The sequence below is a fragment of the Haliotis rufescens genome, unplaced genomic scaffold (assembly GCF_023055435.1).
Source record: "Haliotis rufescens isolate VD_foot unplaced genomic scaffold, xgHalRufe1.0.p SCAF_12, whole genome shotgun sequence".
In the NCBI taxonomy this organism is placed as follows: domain Eukaryota; kingdom Metazoa; phylum Mollusca; class Gastropoda; order Lepetellida; family Haliotidae; genus Haliotis; species Haliotis rufescens.
Window position 1 is genome coordinate 3,170,358 of NW_025963802.1, and position 19,516 is coordinate 3,189,873.

Below are 19,516 nucleotides of genomic sequence, written 5' to 3' on the forward strand. Positions count from 1 at the left end.
TGCTACACTTTATTTGAAACAGACACTTATAGATCTAACACAGAAATTCAAAACACACAAAACCTCATCACTAGATTTTCATACATTTGGTGACAATATTACAAACAAATCTGGTGCCAAGAAAGAGAGTAACATATAACATGGTGTAACGATAACAAACATTACAAACAATGAACGAGATGAAATCTGTTTATAACAGAGGCCTAGATTGTATCAGACAGTTGTGAATCTTAGCCTGGCAAAAGAATAAGAGAGACACCCACAAATTTAGCTATCTGTGAACATGGTCATGTGACGTGTGTCATGTGATCTCACCTTCTTGGATGTCTCCAAGTGGACGAAGCAGGTAGACTTCTCGTTGTCCTCTGTCTCCCCAATGGTCTCTCCTAGCAGCTCCGAGGTGGGGCCAAGTTGACATGCTTGCATCAACTTCCGTAAACTACTCCCACTGTCAGGGTCGGCTGAATTCACCTGCACAAACCATGGCAACATCAACTGATGGCTTCTCCCGTCCTTGTCTTCTCAACATACACAAATAGTTGTAGACCTCTAGTATCCCTGTTTACGTACATGTTTCCTGACAAATGCTTTGAGCCTCCGTATGGGAGAATAGTTCTTCAAAATATTGTACCTACAGATAAAAGTATTTACGTACAAGTTCCCTGACAAATGCCGCCAGCCTTTGTTTGGCGGCACTGTTCTTGTAAAGCTCAACAAATTTAGTTGCACACTGCTAATATGCCTCTTAAGCCTAGTTTCAGAGGGTTGATATCCAAATAAGGAAAATATATGAGTGAGTGAGTATGGTATAAGCCACTTTAAGCACTATCACAGTGGAATTCAAATAAATAGTTGTATACAATTAGTATCAGTGTTAACAAAGATGTTCCCTAACAAAATATACATGTGTAGTATGTGTTTGAGAGCGTTGTTCTTCTAAAGATACATATACATAGTTGCACGTTACTAGTATTAGTGTTTACGTACATGTTCCCTGACAAATGCTTCCAGCCTCTGTACAAGAGCATTGTTTTTCTCAAAGTCGATGGAGTAAAATCCTTCAAGCCAGAAGTGGAGAAGGTCGACGGCACGATGCATCACTCTCACAATGTTGCCGTCAGATTGGTTCGATCTGAAATATGATTTGCAAGTTACAGTAATAACGCAAACTGTATTAACTTGTCCTGATGAAAGTCTGTCCTCATCAACGCATTGGTGATACTCCACTTGTCTCAAACTCCCAACAACACTGTTATCAACGTAATTAGAGGTTTGGTCAAATGTGAGTCAATGTTGTGTCGAAGATTATTGAATGTATATAGCGAGTTGTCTGCATGTGTGTGTGTGGCTGTTTGTACGATTCCTGACTAATACCAGGTTTATAGCGATAGCCCACAGAGATACCATGCGTCAGCCTACTGATTCCTAACCGATCCATTCTTGTTCTATCCCCTTAATAACAAGCACTAGGCAGGGGAACAACAAGTACCATCTTTTACCGTGTTTTGGTATGACGAGGCCGGAAGCGAAACACCCCATTCTGTTCTCTGGGCAGATGTTCTATCCACTAGACCACAGAGGCAGTCCACTGTAATTTGAATTTCTTCTAAAAAACTGCATCCCAAAATGAAGTTCCTGACATGAAAAATTAATTTACTGAAACATTGCAATGGGGTGTGCGAGTCTACCTGCAGGCGGCGATGTAGCGCGTGCGGATGAAGTCGAACAGCTGCTCTGGAGCCAGGAAGTAGCGGAAGGTGTAGAGGAACTGGTGGATGTAGCCGTCACTCAGGGCCGACCTGCAACACAACTCACAGACTAAGGCACAGCAGCACTTCTCATACAGGGTATAATATCTCCTCTGTTTCAGGTACTCCAGCAAATTTCTTAATCAATATTTTGATTGTTAAATATGGTTGTGCATCCTCTATATCTCCAGCGCTTGCATTTTGGTAAACCTACACAAACCCCCGCCTTGACCCATCCACAAGGTTTTCGCAATCTTAAATTACCTGCCCTTGATTTTCATTAACGTTCTACTGACCAATTAAACGTCGAGAAAAGGAAAAAGGGTTACTCAATTGTCTAGAAACTAAAGCCCTTGCCAGTTTTATGGACATGAAGACACACTTTCCATCAAAAAGATTTTTTAGGGCTTTCTGTTACGTGTCAGTCATTTTTTCAACATTGAATTTCTCGCAAACTCGTAATTAATGGGACTGGCCACCATCATGCCAAGGGCAGGTAATTTAAGATCAGAATTTTTTTGGGATGGGTCCAGGTGTTAGTGTAGGTATACCGAAATGCTAGCCTTGGCGATATAGAGGATGATGGTTGGGAGGATCTTGTATGAACATTTACAAACTATTGAGTAAATGTATGCCCCACTCACGAAGTGAAGAGGTAGGCCATGAGACCCTTGGGATCCCCTGCTTGTAGGACCTGCACCTCGCACCCACTGTGGGGTTCCCGCAGGGGCTGGAACTGCAGGGAGGGGTTCTCCGTGTAGGGCTGTAGCACCAGCGGCTTGTTGTCGGGGGATACCAGCAAGCTGTACAGGTAAGAGGGGTCCAGTCCATACAGCTCTGTCAGCAACATCTGCAACAACACTCACATCAACATCTGCCACAATGCTTACATCAATATCTGCAACAACGCTTTCATTGACAACTGCAACAACGCTTTCATCGACAACTACAACAACGTTTACATCAACATCTGCAACAATGCTTTCATCAACAACTGCAACAACACTTACATCAACATCTGCAACAACACTTACATCAACAACTGCAACGAAGCTTACATCTACCTATGGAGAGTGAGTGTTTGAGAGTGAGTGAGTGAGTGAGTGAGTGAGTGAGTGAGTGAGTGAGTGAGTGAGTGAGTGAGTGAGTGAGTGAGTGAGTGAGTGAGTGAGGTCCAACACTGCGTTGAACAGTGTGTCAGCTTCTGGCAGGTTCATATCTAAGACTTGCGCTGATTATGATCATTGGCTTATCTGCTCTGTGGGTTTCGCAAAAGGCCCAGTAAACATCTACTCCATGCATTACATCAGGCTTTCCCCACACATGAAGCTTATATTACTGAATGACGGCTCACTACTGATGTAAATCACACCTCACTCACTCACATGGAAAACAGTCTTGGGCTGATAAAAGTGCACTGGTCACCAAGTATCAACAGTGAATCATTTACGTCAACATCAACATGTTTTTGAACCAAGTAGAGACATATGCTATTTGATAAGATGTAATTAGTTTTGGGGAAAACCTCATATTTCAAACTGATACCCCAATTAATTAATAAAAGCGGAAACCCTACTTGAAGAGCCCATTCAGTCGATAGATATTATCGGACTGGTATTACCGACATGTTGTCCATTTGAACTCAGTGACCTGTGTGGGACGTATATGTGGAAATGAGCATGACAGTCCATAGGTCACATGACCGTGTCACTTCCTGTGTCGGATGCCACACACATTCCTGCATCTAGATATACTTGATGAAGGCCACCAAGCCAACACGCTCTCTGTAGTCATGAAGGAAGGGCTTGGCAAGGCTTTAAGGAGGACCTCTTTGAGAAGCATAATTATCAAAATTGATTTTCGGGTTAAAAAATGTTTATTCATTTTGTGTGTGTTTAAAAACAGTTTGAGAAAGATATTAATCTCTGAGAATAGTAATGGTTCATATATGTGCCTACCCATTAAATTATAATTATATATCCCTGTGTCATGGGTTTTCGAATGCTTAAGAAACATTCATAGTTTTCTCTCTAATCACATGAACAACTGTCAAGCATCTCATTCACTTATAAAAGACAACTTTCTCTTTAATAACAAGCCATTATCTGAGTATTTACAATTTCTGTGTGATGCTACACCCCCTGTTACAGCATGAGTAATCACGATAAACATGGACGTCTGAAACCTATGATCCAACAATATGATATTAAGATTATCAAACCATAATAACAAGGAGATATTCCCCATCTCTAGTATAACATTTAGCAACTCTCCATTTTATAAATATGTTGATTATGCATCAGTATAAAATGCCAATGATATTTTGTATTCAAATTAGCAATGTTGTCATATACTTAATCTATAAGAACTAGGTGTGTATATACACTGATGACGAGAATGCAGATGGCACTCACCTGTAAATGAGTCTTGCAGAGTTCCAGGAACCGTATCTTCTTGGTCATCTCAGACAAATTCTTCAGCACCTGACTTGTCTTTTGATCCACACCTGGGAGTACCAAGAATATGTAAATAATGGTGAAGTCAAATCATGCATTACAATAAGTGTTCAAAAGAATGACAGTCTGGACTGCTAGGGTTCGTGAGGTTTAAGAACCTAGTTCCCTCCCTTGCCTGGTAAGTTACCTTTCTCCGCCTTGAAGGCAGGTTCGGTAAGCTTCTTGTAGAATCTCTGTGACGTCTTCCTCTCCTTCCTCTGTACCGACAGTTGTTGCTTGATGGCCGACAACCTCTCCTGCAGGAGGTCCTGATTGTCTTCCTCCTGCTCCTGCAATATATATGGCATATCATAACATGTTAACTAGGTGAAACGTGGCAATGATAAAAAGTTATCTAGGTGATATATGTCAATAACATTTTATCTAGGCAATATATGGCAAGGACACGTTATCTGTGTGCTATACGACAATAATAACATGTCATCCAGCTGACATATGGCAATGATAACAAGTTATCTGATAAATGAACAACAATAACATGTTATCTAGGCGATATAAGAATGATAACATGATATCTGTGTGATATATGGTAAAAATAACACGTTATCTAGGCAATATATGGCAATGGCATGTGATTTGTATGTGAAATGACAATGATAACACGCTATCTGTGTGATGTATGACAATGATTACATAATATCTAAGTGATATACAGCAATAATAAAATGTTATCTAGGTGATATAGGACAATGATAACATGTTATCTGACTGATTAACAACAATGACATGTTATCTGAATGATATACAGTAATGATAACATGTTATCTATGTGATATATGACAATGATACCACTTTCTGTGTGATACACATCAATGATAACATCTCATCTAGGTGATGTATGGTAATGATAACATGTCATCTAGGTGGTATAAAGTAACAACATGTTATCTAGGTGATATAGGACAATGATAACATGTTATCTGACTGAATAACAGCAATGACATGTTATCTGGAAGACATACAGTAATGATTTCCTGTTATCTTAGTGATATATAACAATGACACTTTCTGTGTGATACACATCAATGATAACATCTTATCTAAATGATATATTTGACACTGTTATAGGTGATTTATACCAATGATAACATGTTATCTGAATGATACACAACAATAACAGGGGCGGTCGGGTAGCCTAGTGGTTAAAGCGTTCGCTCGTCACGCCGAAGACCCGGGTTCGATTCCCGACATGGGTACAATGTGTGAAGCCCATTTCTGGTGTCCCCCGCCGTGATATGGCTGGAATATTGCTAAAAGCGGCGTAAAACCATACTCACTCACTCACTCACTCACAACAATAACATGTTATCAGGGTGATGTATGACAATGACAACAGGTTATCAGGGTGATATACAGCAATGATGACATGTGATCTTTGCAATATATGACACTGACGACATGTTATCTAGGTTATGTACGACAATGATAAAACATGTTATCGGGGTGATACACAATAATGGTAATATGTTATGTAGATGACATACAACAACAATAACATATTATCTGGGGGATAAACAAGAATGATAACTTGTTATCTGGTGACATTAGACAATGATAACATCTGAACAAAATGATATACAACAATAATAAAGGTTACCTGGGTGATATACACCAATGATAAATGTTATCTGGGTGATATACACCAATGATAAAAGTTTTCTGGGTGATATACACCAATGATAAATGTTATCTGGGTGATATACACCAATGATAAATGTTATCTGGATGATATACAACAGTGATAACAATGTAGTCTCGGGGGTGGGTGGGGTGTGGGGATAACAATGTTATCTGGGATGAATGAATGGAATAAAATAAAACAACTTACAATTTGTTGCATAAAGGTCTCCACCTCTGACGACATGCTGAGTTGAATGACTGCCCAGTGGTATACGACCTGGCCCTTTTTCACATAGACCTGGAGATACTGCTGTCCTGAAGACTTGCTGTTGGAGTCCGACAGTCGATTAGGGTTATGTAATGATGAAGCCGAGGAGCTTTTCTGACCAGATTTGTTAAGTTTAGCTTGAGAAACCTTATCCTTCACATTTCCATTCCCACGGTAGGAATTACGGCTGTCTTGGGAGATTCGGCGGTCATTGTTGTTTTGCTGCATAATCTTTGCCGATGTTCTTCGTACATTATTGCGGAAATTAGTCTCACTATCCGATTCATATGATGACTTTGAAACCATATCCCCTCCGGAAATATTTGATAATGAACTATTCATGCGATCATGATCTCGACCCACTCGTTGAGATATTTCCTGTTGCCTATCGAGAACAGGCTGATGAGATTTGTCGTATTGCTGTGCAGGATAAGAGGCTCTCTGTGACGGCATAGACGTCTGCCGTTTAAAGGCGTCACGAGGTAGGGAGTTGTATTTGTAAGTCTCAAAATTAACACTTGGATTTCTTGAGGAGGAGTCCAGATTGAGGACTGGCGTCGCAGATAAGGAGCTCGCCTTTCTACTCGGCGGCCGGTTGGAGTGGTCAACAAACGTCTCCTGTATCGAACCTCTGTGGCCAATGTTCGAGTGCCTCATATTGACCCCTGGTAATATCTCACTGTAAGCAGGAGAATGGCTACTGCTTCTATCCACAACATAATCTCTATGCCGAAACTGTGGGTCTTGAAAATGGTCATCTTGAAACTCTAACTGAGAGTCCAGGTAATGGGGTGTGCCTCGGTTTACGGGAGTTATCTCCCCCTGATTAAGAACACCACCATCGACAGGAATATCCACTACATAGGAATCGGAACGCCTGTGATCAGACACTGTCAACATTGCGCCACTGGATATATTATGCATAGAGGAGCTCTTGGTTCTGTCCAGTTCGTACCGTTTCTTGAATCGTCTCTTCTTTTCCCTCTTTTCCGTGTCTGTGGAATCGGATGTTTCACTGATGGCGCTGGAACCGACGACCCCTTGGCACGCTGACTGGGACCTCAAGATTGCGATTTTCACTTGTTCAGAGTTCTGGGGGCTGAAGTTGCTTTTAGTCACAATTTGTGGTTTATTTGGTAGCGGTTCAGACTTCTGTGGCAATAACCTCTCGCGTCTGTTACTTCTTTCACTAAACCCTCTCTCCCTTTGATCAAAAACAGAATCTTGCAAACCACTCCGGTTTTGTGGGTTTGAAGTGTGTCCTGGTTCGGAGAGGTGATTATGATGAAACTGGTTCCCCCATTCCTTGGTTCGGGTCTCAGGATGGTCTCGTGCGTTATCTGTTGCCTTGTACGACGAGTATCTCGTCGGCAGAGGCGGAGGTGGTGAGCGGGTTGATGCACTACAACAATGTCCGGGAATATCAGTCAAGCACATATTGCAGATAATGGAGAAAAACTTCCTGAGTTCAAATGCTTATAACAACATAAGGAAGAGAATTTATGGATGTCCACTTCTTGATTATGAGGAACACAATGTTTCGGAGTATATGCTTACTCCTTCATCAGGTTTTATAATACATAATGTATAGAAGTTGACATCCATAAATTCTCTTACTTATGTAAATATCACATCTAAATGCCTCTCAAAGACTTATAACCACAGTTCAACATTGACCTTTGGATATTATTATCATTATTATTATCATTATTAATGAAACAGTTAAAATGACAGTGGTTTGAGAGCTCTAATGGGCATACGGGGTGGTGGGGTAGCCCAGTGGTTAAAGTGTTCACTCGTCACACAGAAAACCTGGGTTCGATTCACCACATGGGTACAATGTGTGAAGCCCTTATCTGGTGTCCCCTGCTGTGATATTGCTGTAATATTGCTAAAAGCATCGTAAAACAATACTCACTCACTCACTCACTCACTAATAGGCATACTATGAGAAAACAGAATTTAATAATTGATTTCTATACAATATTACATGTCCTCATAAACTACACAAAAACAGTTTAGGACCACCCTGTTCTTTCATATTACTAGAGTTAATCTGTCATGCCAGTTTATATGATGAACCAAATCCCCAGCATGTTGCCACACCCCTACTCTTCAACAAGTGCTTGTTTCAGTCCCTTCAATATGTTCCTGTACAAAATACACTTTCAACAATGTGGGCGCCAAAATGTATTATTAAAGTATTTATAACATTAAGGGAAACAGAATATTTTTATGTGTTTTTAACATGATAGTGAAAAAACTATGATATCTATGGAGAAGGAAAATGATAATAGTGATATATACACCATCACCTCCTAAATGTTATGATACGACCCAGTGAAAGAGAAGCTGGACGTGGCGTATACATCCAAACAAACGCAAGGCAGGTTTGGATGATTAGGGAATTGTATAGCTGCATCAAATGATGTGAGGGACGCTGCTAACAAGAGCGCTCCCTCCATGACAGTACATGCAGAATCCGACCTGTGAAGATCCGGGGTAGAATTGGTCTACAGCAACCCATGCTTGCCGTAAAAGGCGACTTTGCTTGTCGTAAAAGGCGACTAATGGAATCGGGTGGTCAGGCTCGCTGACTTGGTTGATGCATGTCATCAATCCAAATTGCGTGGATCGATGCTCATGATATCAATCACTGGATTGTCTGGTCCAGACTCGATTATTTACAGACTGCCGTCATATAACTGGAATATTGATGAGTGCGGCGTAAAACAACAAACCATCCAAACCATCCAAACATGCAGAATCCCAGTATATGGACTATCATCATGATCATACACTTCCATCAATGGATGGTTAATTCATCACTTGGGCGGTGATCCTTGACACAGAGACCATATACCAAGGGTATATGGTCTCTGCTTGACATTAATATTCATTCCAACTAGTTTGTGAATTTATTTTTTGCGATTCATAAATTCACGACTGCTATCAACTCTGACCTTGCCCACTGAATACTATTGTATCTGTGATTTACGTTCAGTGTTGTACATGTATTTCCACGCCAGGCTACAAAACTTGAGGCTTGACCAGTGCTGATGTCCCATCTCTGCCTCACTTATGTTGCTATGTTATGTTTGTAAATTAGACATCAAATCAGATCAAAGAACTATGAATTACCTACCTCCTAGAATTCAGAGCTGAAAACTGTTGCGTACAAGAAATCCGTACCACGGGCCGTGATAATATTGTTAACCTACAGACCTTGTATTTTGAGCTTCCTTGTTGACGTGCATCCTGCTGACTGACTGATGTTACCAAACATCGTGATACAAATTCAAAATGGCAGAGAGGAAGACTTTCCCTGAACTTGATAATAAGAACTATTACTACTGAAGGCCAAACCTTCAGTTTTCCAAAAGCTATATTAGAATGGAACAGGAAGGTGGCTTTCCCAAACACGATAACTATTTGTGAGTTTTGATAGGGAGAAGGAAACAGACTATTTTTCATTCTTCTTTCCTGATTGACAGCACACATACAAATCATGCCATTGTTGTCATATAAGCTTATGTATGTCATGTTGACTGTAAGGAATAGATTTACAGTGCCTAAATTACAGCCCTACATGTATATATTAATTTTCATATATGTCCTAAAATAAACTATATATTGGCCTCAAAACTTGTATCCTACATCAATAACAACAACAACAACAACAACAACAACAACAACAACAATATTTCCATTCACCTAGTGAATCCTCATGGTGCTGCATTAATATTGGCTACTATGGCTCAGTGAACACTTGATTTACATTCTCAGCTCCCTGGGAAGTATACAGGTACCGCTAACCATTTTGGCAAATCTCTGATGGCAGCCTGTAAACAACCAAGTCCCTGAGCCTGACCGTCCCATCCATTAAGTTCTTAAAGACCAGAAGTTGCTGGGGACCAGTTCTACCCCCAAATTTCTCTCGTACAATTTACAAATGAATTGTGACTTAACACTTAAAACTCAAACAATGGTTGTAACCTCAAGTCGTATACACCAATCAATCGCAATGAATCAGTTTCAAAATGTCTTCCTACATAAGTTGATGAGATAACACTAATGTCCTCCCTTCTCAGTCAGTACACAGTGTAGTAGATCAATTTTAAATGCATTTTGGTCAAATTAAACTTCAATTAATTTACTAATTCTCATCCTTGTTGAGCTAGTTGTCAAGGTAGCTAAATAAACAAATTAATTCTAAGAAAAACAAAATGTTTTATCGCAAAATGTTTGAAATGATTACATATCTAACCTGTGGACAGCTTGGCGTGACATATACTGGTAAGTATATATATATATATATATATATATATAGTAACAGACAATCTATTGTCACGACATTGTTGTACACAGGAAAGGAGTGCTTGCTATAACAATAGGCTCTGTGACGCAGACAATCAGCAGTGTGGCTCGCTCAACATAAGGAACTATGTCATAAGGGCACGTGGTCGCCTCATCTTTATATCCCTTGGGTCATTTGGTTTTACAGGTTCAGTGAATAATCTAATTAAGTTTTTTAAGTTTTTGGATTAATTGTACTTATTTCAGTAACTTCATTTCAGGGTGCCGTTGTACAAAGCAATCTTAGCACCAAGGTGATTGTAACTCCCAAACCTTAACATAGTCTTACAACAGTCGTAGTGCTGAGGTGAATGTAACTCCCATACCTTAACATAGACTTACGACAGTCATAATGCTGAGGTTGTTTTGTACAACGGCATCCTGTGCTGTATTTTCTGCACCAATCCCTTTTATGACTCCAGAGTCATCTATGCTCACTATCATCTGCCTATGCCTAGGGCCTTTTTCTCTGTTTTTTCTAAAATTACTATACTTAATTAATTTACAGTCCATAAATTAAATTTTGTCCATATTTGTCCATTAAATTGTCCTCTGGGTTAAAAACAGGCATAAAAACAGTGTTGATGACATCAGACACTATGTGATACTATGTTCCTCTGCTGACAGACACAAGACAGTAGCTAGTTTGTAGATAAACTTGGCAAATGTGATGAAGTCAGACACTATGTGATACAATGTTCCTCTGCTGACAGACACAAGACAGTAGCTAGTTTGTAGATAAACTTGGCAAATGTGATGAAGTCAGACACTATGTGATACTATGTTCCTCTCCTGACAGACACAAGACAGTAGCTAGTTTGTAGATAAACTTGGCAAAAGTGATGAAGTCAGACACTATGTGATACTATGTTCCTCTACTGACAGACGGGGAGGTCGGGTAGCCTAGTGGTTAAAGCATTTGCTCGTCACACCGAAGACCCGGGTTCGATTCCCGACATGGGTGCAATGTGTGAAGCCCATTTCTGGTGTCCCCTGCCATGATATTGCTGGAATATTGCTAAAAGTGGCGTAAAACCATACTCACTCACTCACTCTACAGATAGACAATATAGACGGTACCTAGTTTGTGGCTGGACTGGGTGAGCGTTGATGATGTCATACAGTTTACAGAGCAGCTTGTCTCCCCAGTAGAGCTGGCTGTACTTCTCGGTGATGGCACTTGCGAATGTCTCCCACTTCAAATTAGCCAGTGATGTTATGTATTCGGCTGAAATGAAAAAATGATACATAAAATGTGGGTTTGGGACAGCCAAATATGATACAGTCCAAAGACCAGTCACCCTGGCTCTCCCCAACCCCCCACTATAATAAATGACCAGTCCTTTACTCATCCCTTGTCTGTAAGAGCATTATGTATGCTCATGGATTTAGGGGCGGTCGGGTAGCCTAGTGGTTAAAGCGTTCGCTCTTCACGTCGAAGACCCGGGTTCGATTCCCGACATGGGTACAATGTGTGAAGGCCATTTCTGGTGTCCCCCGCCGTGATATTGCTGGAATATTGCTAACTCACTCACTCACTCACTCACTCACTCATGGATTTCATGAAATAGGAAACATAAGGCCTGAATAATGTCTAGAAATCCTCCTACATTCAGCTGACCTTCTGTGATATAACTGACAAAATACTGTGCAGAACAGAATTTAAAATGAACTCATTCTCAAAATAGTGGATTGATGTTTGAGAAAAACCAAATGTCCTGAACACGACTGAAAAATACAATGCAATGATTAATAATAATATTTCCAAATTTAACAATAAGTGGCAAGAACTGGAGAATGGTATAATTTTTAAATATATAAGAACTACCCATCATGCTGAATCATACAATGTATAACAGTGTATCACAATATGGACTGTCTACAATGCCACATGTGTCTGTATCATGTGCTGCAAAAATGTCCTGAACATTAAACATTGCTCAAGTATAAATATTCAAAGCACTTCCAATCAAAAGGTAAGGATGTTTAGCCATGTGGTTAAAAAGTGTGCTTCTTCAACAGAAGACCTGGGTTTGATTCCAACATGGTATACAATGTGTGAAGCTAATTTCTGGTGTCCCATGCCATTTTATTGCTATAATATTGTTTAACGTGGCAGCCAAACTAGACTCACTCACCCATTCCAATCATAAAAACTCTTGAAAGTATACTCGTGAACATGTACTTACCCATTGCACAATCTTCAGAATTCTGCTCAAAGAGCATATCAAAGCCCTGTCCCTCTCTTACAAGTTGAAGGACACGACCTTGAACTTGCTGTCTATGGAGGCTTTCTGGACTGAGCAGCCTATCAAGAAGACTGGCGTCGGTGTTGGGGTAGGCCTTTGTGGCAACTTGGACGCCGCTCACGCCACTGTCTTTCGAGGGAGATGGAGAGGAGGTTTGTGAGGCATTGGAATCGTCATTTGTCACATTTTGATTGGATAATCTTTGAGGGGTTGTAGCACCTGGAGACTCTGGTTGGTGATCTGGCACAGACAGAGGTTTCATGGAACTTTGGAAATGCTTATAATGAGGACTAGATCTGGATTCCTTTACCAACCGACCATGAAAGTCATGCTGGGGGGGATTATGCACATTTTGTTTTCCCTGACTTGAAACTGGACTTAAATCATGAAACTGCTCCGATTGTTGTCTCCTGAGCACATTAGCATCAGATGTGTAACCATCTGGGGATGTTTCGGATACAGTTCCTCTTTGTGGAGACACGTAGTCCCTTCCACTCTTTGTGCTGGAGGCGGAAGACGGAACCCGAATCCTGTATGGAGATGAGCTCAGCTCCTCATCCTTCATGGAGTCATTCAGGTCGGACTTGTTATGAGTAGATTGAGCATCGCTGGAGTATCCCGACAATGGCTGACTTGGGATGTTCCTGTAGAAGTCTGGGGACTGGTTGATTGGGAGGGAGGAGCCAAGCGCTGGTTGGGAGGAAAAGGGCATGATGGGAACCCAGCTCATCATCCCGGTCCTCGGGTCCTGCTGCAGCTGCATCTGAAAGGGAGGTAACCCTGGGTATCCGCCGTACTGCATCGGGAACGTCACAGCTCTGTCCATCTGAGTAGGAATTGCAAGCGGGTACGATGTCCCTGGACCCATCATGCCCTGATAGTGAGCTGGAGACAACATTTTCTGCTGCACAACACTGGAGGTCATGGTCGGTGGAAGAGGAGGTCCGCTTGTCATCCTGTGAGGAACCTGCGGAGGGCTAATCATCTCAGCTGATGCATGGGTCTCGTACTCACCCCCGACTTGACCCTTGAGGTGCTGGGCAATGGCCGACGCCAGACTCTGAGTGTTGGGCATCTGACCTTGACCTTGCAGCTGCTTCAGGAGAGACTCCAGGGAACTGGGTTGAACTGGTTCCTTTCCACTATTACTACTGTCAGTTCGACTTCCGTCACTACTTCCACTCTCTTTTGCAACAAGCTTTCTTGGTTTTGATAAATCACTTTTTAACTCTCGCAGTTTCTTCATAACTTCGGTTTCCTTTTCCTTGAAATCAAAGTCCCTAGTTTTAGCTTCCTCCTGCACATTGGCATCAGCGGAAGCATCATGAAGCACTATTGGTTTGAAATGAGTGGCCGGGGAAGAGAAGGCGCTTGGCACTCTCTGGCCTCCATTTCCAGATGGGCCAGGCTTCAGTGCTACTGGCTTGAAGGCAGATCCACCTATTGATGGCTCAGTAAGAGTCTTTTTGACTGACTTAAAGCTTGGGGGAGGCGATGGCACCTCAAACTCAGCAGGCTCGTCTACAAAGATTTCTTCTTCATCATCCAAAGCATTCCCGTCTGTTGAAGAGTGCTGTTAAAAGATTAAACATTTTGGTGAAACACTTTGGTACCTTTGGGGTAACATTTTGGTGAAACACTTTGATGAAACACTTTGATGAAACACTTTGGGGTAACACTTTGGTGAAACACTTTGGGGAAACACTTTGATGATAATAACCCTCCCCTAATGCTTATCATATTTTGGGATGAACCTATGCCCTTGTACCTCCCTGACAAGACAAAATGCAAAACCACTTTATATTTTCTTTTAAAATGTTTATATTTTCATGACCTTCCCCAAGTATGTGTATTATATTTAGAGTCATATGTTTTGGGGACCCTCCCCTGATTCCCTCTTAGCCACTCCACCCTATGATAATGACCGGCCCTAAATAATCGGGGCCAGCAAACCCAGTGGTTGAAAGCATGAGCAGTTCACCTTGTGACACACAATACACTTTGTATTTTGATGTTGTTGTCTTTGCGGTTTAATGCTGCAGTCTAATGGATGTGATCTCTCACCAATAAAATGTCCCCTTGGATATTATCTCCTGCACACGTACTGACCCCCTGAATGTGATCTCCCACACACGTACTGACCCCCTGAATGTGATCTCCCACACACGTACTGACCCCCTGAATGTGATCTCCCACACACGTACTGACCCCCTGAATGTGATCTCCCACACACGTACTGACCCATTGGATGTGATCTCCCACACACGTACTGACCCCCTGAATGTGATCTCCCACACACGTACTGACCCCTTGGATGTGATCTCCCACACACGTACTGACCCCTTGGATGTGATCTCCCACACACGTACTGACCCCTTGGATGTGATCTCCCACACACGCACTGACCCCCTGAATGTGATCTCCTGCACACGTACTGACCCCCTGAATGTGATCTCCTGCACACGTACTGACCCCCTGAATGTGCTCTCCCACACACGTACTGACCCCCTGAATGTGATCTCCCACACACGTACTGACCCCCTGAATGTGCTCTCCCACACACGTACTGACCCCCTGAATGTGATCTCCCACACACGCACTGACCCCCTGAATGTGATCTCCTGCACACGTACTGACCCCCTGAATGTGATCTCCCACACACGTACTGACCCCCTGAATGTGCTCTCCCACACACGTACTGACCCCCTGAATGTGATCTCCCACACACGCACTGACCCCCTGAATGTGATCTCCTGCACACGTACAGACCCCCTGAATGTGATCTCCTGCACACGTACTGACCCCCTGAATGTGATCTCCCACACACGTACTGACCCCCTGAATGTGATCTCCCACACACGTACTGACCCCCTGAATGTGATCTCCCACACACGTACTGACCCCCTGAATGTGATCTCCCACACACGTACTGACCCCCTGAATGTGATCTCCCACACACGTACTGACCCCTTGGATGTGATCGTAGCCCAGGTCCTGCTCCTCCTCCACGACATATTCAAGGTTCAGCTCCTCCTCCGACACTATGTCATCGTCGTCCGCAGGTGGGGGAGGGGGGATAGGTGGTGGAGTTGCAGTCTGCCGGGGCTGCTGGGGTAGCGGGGGTTGACAGGGTTGTTTCTGGGGGGATAAATTAAATGGACAATTAAATCTTCCAGTCAATGATGCTAAATTCAAAACATGAATATAAAGGGAAAGATAAGGCAGTAAGTTTTGAGTGATGTTTTATTTCTCTTATAGTTATTACTAAATAAATTCATGAAACTATCAATAACAACAAATGTCTCCATTTATAATAATTATAAATTGTTTGACAAATCTTAGAAATAACTTATCAATTAACAATATCAATAAATACTACCATTAAATGATAACAGAAAATTGTTTAAATAAGATAATGTTTGTAAATGATATAAATAAATAATACAAATACCTGACGTGAATAAATGATATCAATATTTATTAATGAATGGTTTGTATGAATGATATCAATATGCATTAATGAATGGTGTATATGAATGATATCAATATTTATTAATAAATGGTTTGTATGAATGATATCAATATGCATTCATGAATGGTTTGTATGAATGATATCAATATGCATTAATGAATGGTGTATATGAATGATATCAATATTTATTAATGAATGGTTTGTATGAATGATATCAATATGCATTAATGAATGGTGTATATGAATGATATCAATATTTATTAATAAATGGTTTGTATGAATGATATCAATATGCATTCATGAATGGTGTATATGAATGATATCAATATTTATTAATAAATGGTTTGTATGAATGATATCAATATGCATTCATGAATGGTTTGTATGAATGATATCAATATGCATTCATGAATGGTTTGTATGAATGATATCAATATGCATTCATGAATGGTTTGTATGAATGATATCAATATGCATTCATGAATGGTTTGTATGAATGATATCAATATTTATTAATGAATGGTTTGTATGAATGATATCAATATGCATTCATGAATGGTTTGTATGAATGATATCAATATGCATTCATGAATGGTTTGTTTGAATGATATCAATATGCATTCATGAATGGTTTGTATGAATGATATCAATATTTATTAATGGATGGTTTGTATGAATGATATCAATATGCATTCATGAATGGTTTGTATGAATGATATCAATATGTATTAATGAATGGTTTGTATGAATGATATCAATATGCATTCATGAATGGTTTGTATGAATGATATCAATATGCATTCATGAATGATTTTTATGAATGATATCAAAATTTATTAATGAATGGTTTGTATGAATGATATCAATATGTATTAATGAATGGTTTGTATGAATGATATCAATATGCATTCATGAATGGTTTGTATGAATGATATCAATATTTATTAATGGATGGTTTGTATGAATGATATCAATATGCATTCATGAATGGTTTGTATGAATGATATCAATATTTATTAATGAATGGTTTGTATGAATGATATCAATATGCATTCATGAATGGTTTGTATGAATGATAGGATATCCAGCCACTCACAGAGGTATTGAGGGCTGTGTTGTACAGTTCCTGACAGGACAGCTTGGAGGGTGGGTTGCCCTCTGCCTCGTGGTTGTCACACATCTGGAAAAACAAGTGGACAATTACAGGGAGCTGTATCATACACATGGCCTCATTGACGTCCACTGTGGACAGACTCTTCATGCTGAAGGGATGGTCTGCTTCTGGGTCTGGAGGGAGGGTCTATATTACCTGGAGACAGGTCTGGAGGGAGGGTCTATATTACCTGGAGATGGGTCTGGAGGGAGGGTCTATATTACCTGGAGATGGGTCTGGAGGGAGGGTCTATATTACCTGGAGACAGGTCTGGAGGGAGGGTCTATATTACCTGGAGACAGGTCTAGAGGGAGGGTCTATATTACCTGGAGACAGGTCTATAGGGAGGGTCTATATTACCTGGAGACAGGTCTGGAGGGAGGGTCTGTATTACCTGGAGACAGGTCTAGAGGGAGGGTCTATATTACCTGGAGACAGGTCTGAAGGGAGGGTCTATATTACCTGGAGACAGGTCTAGAGGGAGGGTCTATATTACCTGGAGACAGGTCTGGAGGGAGGGTCTGTATTACCTGGAGATGGGTCTGGAGGGAGGGTCTATATTACCTGGAGACAGGTCTGGAGGGAGGGTCTATATTACCTGGAGATGGGTCTGGAGGGAGGGTCTATATTACCTGGAGATGGGTCTGGAGGGAGGGTCTATATTACCTGGAGACAGGTCTGGAGGGAGGGTCTATATTACCTGGAGACAGGTCTAGAGGGAGGGTCTATATTACCTGGAGACAGGTCTATAGGGAGGGTCTATATTACCTGGAGACAGGTCTGGAGGGAGGGTCTGTATTACCTGGAGACAGGTCTAGAGGGAGGGTCTATATTACCTGGAGACAGGTCTGAAGGGAGGGTCTATATTACCTGGAGACAGGTCTAGAGGGAGGGTCTATATTACCTGGAGACAGGTCTGGAGGGAGGGTCTGTATTACCTGGAGATGGGTCTGGAGGGAGGGTCTATATTACCTGGAGACAGGTCTGGAGGGAGGGTCTATATTACCTGGAGATGGGTCTGGAGGGAGGGTCTATATTACCTGGAGACAGGTCTAGAGGGAGGGTCTGTATTACCTGGAGATGGGTCTAGAGGGAGGGTCTATATTACCTGGAGACAGGTCTGGAGGGAGGGTCTATCTTACCTGGAGACGGGTCTGGAGGGAGGGTCTATATTACCTGGAGACGGGTCTGGAGGGAGGGTCTGTATTACCTGGAGACAGGTCTGGAGGGAGGGTCTATATTACCTGGAGACAGGTCTGGAGGGAGGGTCTATCTTACCTGGAGATGGGTCTGGAGGGAGGGTCTGTATTACCTGGAGATGGGTCTGGAGGGAGGGTCTATATTACCTGGAGATGGGTCTGGAGGGAGGGTCTATATTACCTGGAGACAGGTCTGGAGGGAGGGTCTGTATTACCTGGAGACAGGTCTGGAGGGAGGGTCTATATTACCTGGAGACAGGTTTGGAGGGAGGGTCTATATTACCTGGAGACAGGTCTGGAGGGAGGGTCTGTATTACCTGGAGATGGGTCTGGAGGGAGGGTCTATATTACCTGGAGACAGGTCTGGAGGGAGGGTCTATATTAACTGGAGACAGGTCTGGAGGGAGGGTCTATATTACCTGGAGATGGGTCTAGAGGGAGGGTCTATATTACCTGGAGACAGGTCTGGAGGGAGGGTCTGTATTACCTGGAGACAGGTCTGGAGGGAGGGTCTGTATTACCTGGAGACAGGTCTGGAGGGAGAGTCTGTATTACCTGGAGATGGGTCTAGAGGGAGGGTCTATATTACCTGGAGACAGGTCTGGAGGGAGGGTCTATATTACCTGGAGACAGGTCTGGAGGGAGGGTCTGCTCTCGGGGCTAGGCTGCAGCAACCCCAGAAGAAGCTGTTCGAAGTTCTGGCTGACCTGGAGAGACAGTGAGGTGGAGTACTTCTGTCCGGCCACACAGCGCAGGGTGATTCCCAACCCATACAGGCAGGTCTGCAATTGGAAACAGAGGGCTTTCACTTCCTGTTGTTTGATTGATCTATTTGACATCAATAGGAGTTGGAATCTGCCATAAACGTTTGTGTGTTTGTTTGTTGTTTAACGCCGCACTCAGCAATATTCCAGCCATATGACGGCAGGTCTGTA

The 19,516-nt window shown here is 42.0% G+C and overlaps 1 protein-coding gene across 3 annotated transcripts in view; it reads right to left on the bottom strand.

The window, feature by feature from the left end:
* Nucleotides 1-19,516, bottom strand: part of LOC124138125 (kinase non-catalytic C-lobe domain-containing protein 1-like) — an 81,028-nt gene that overhangs the window by 10,393 nt on the left and 51,119 nt on the right. For all 3 annotated transcript variants that reach the window (XM_048393267.1, XM_046504661.2, XM_048393268.1), the window contains 12 exons: nt 19,205-19,363; nt 17,326-17,409; nt 15,725-15,895; nt 12,698-14,330; nt 11,589-11,736; nt 6,093-7,554; nt 4,392-4,533; nt 4,163-4,254; nt 2,393-2,598; nt 1,689-1,799; nt 988-1,132; nt 316-471 (listed from right to left, as the gene is read on the bottom strand). In XM_048393267.1, the coding sequence (XP_048249224.1) occupies nt 316-471; nt 988-1,132; nt 1,689-1,799; nt 2,393-2,598; nt 4,163-4,254; nt 4,392-4,533; nt 6,093-7,554; nt 11,589-11,736; nt 12,698-14,330; nt 15,725-15,895; nt 17,326-17,409; nt 19,205-19,363 (4,509 nt within the window). The remainder of the gene's footprint in view (nt 1-315; nt 472-987; nt 1,133-1,688; nt 1,800-2,392; nt 2,599-4,162; nt 4,255-4,391; nt 4,534-6,092; nt 7,555-11,588; nt 11,737-12,697; nt 14,331-15,724; nt 15,896-17,325; nt 17,410-19,204; nt 19,364-19,516) is intronic.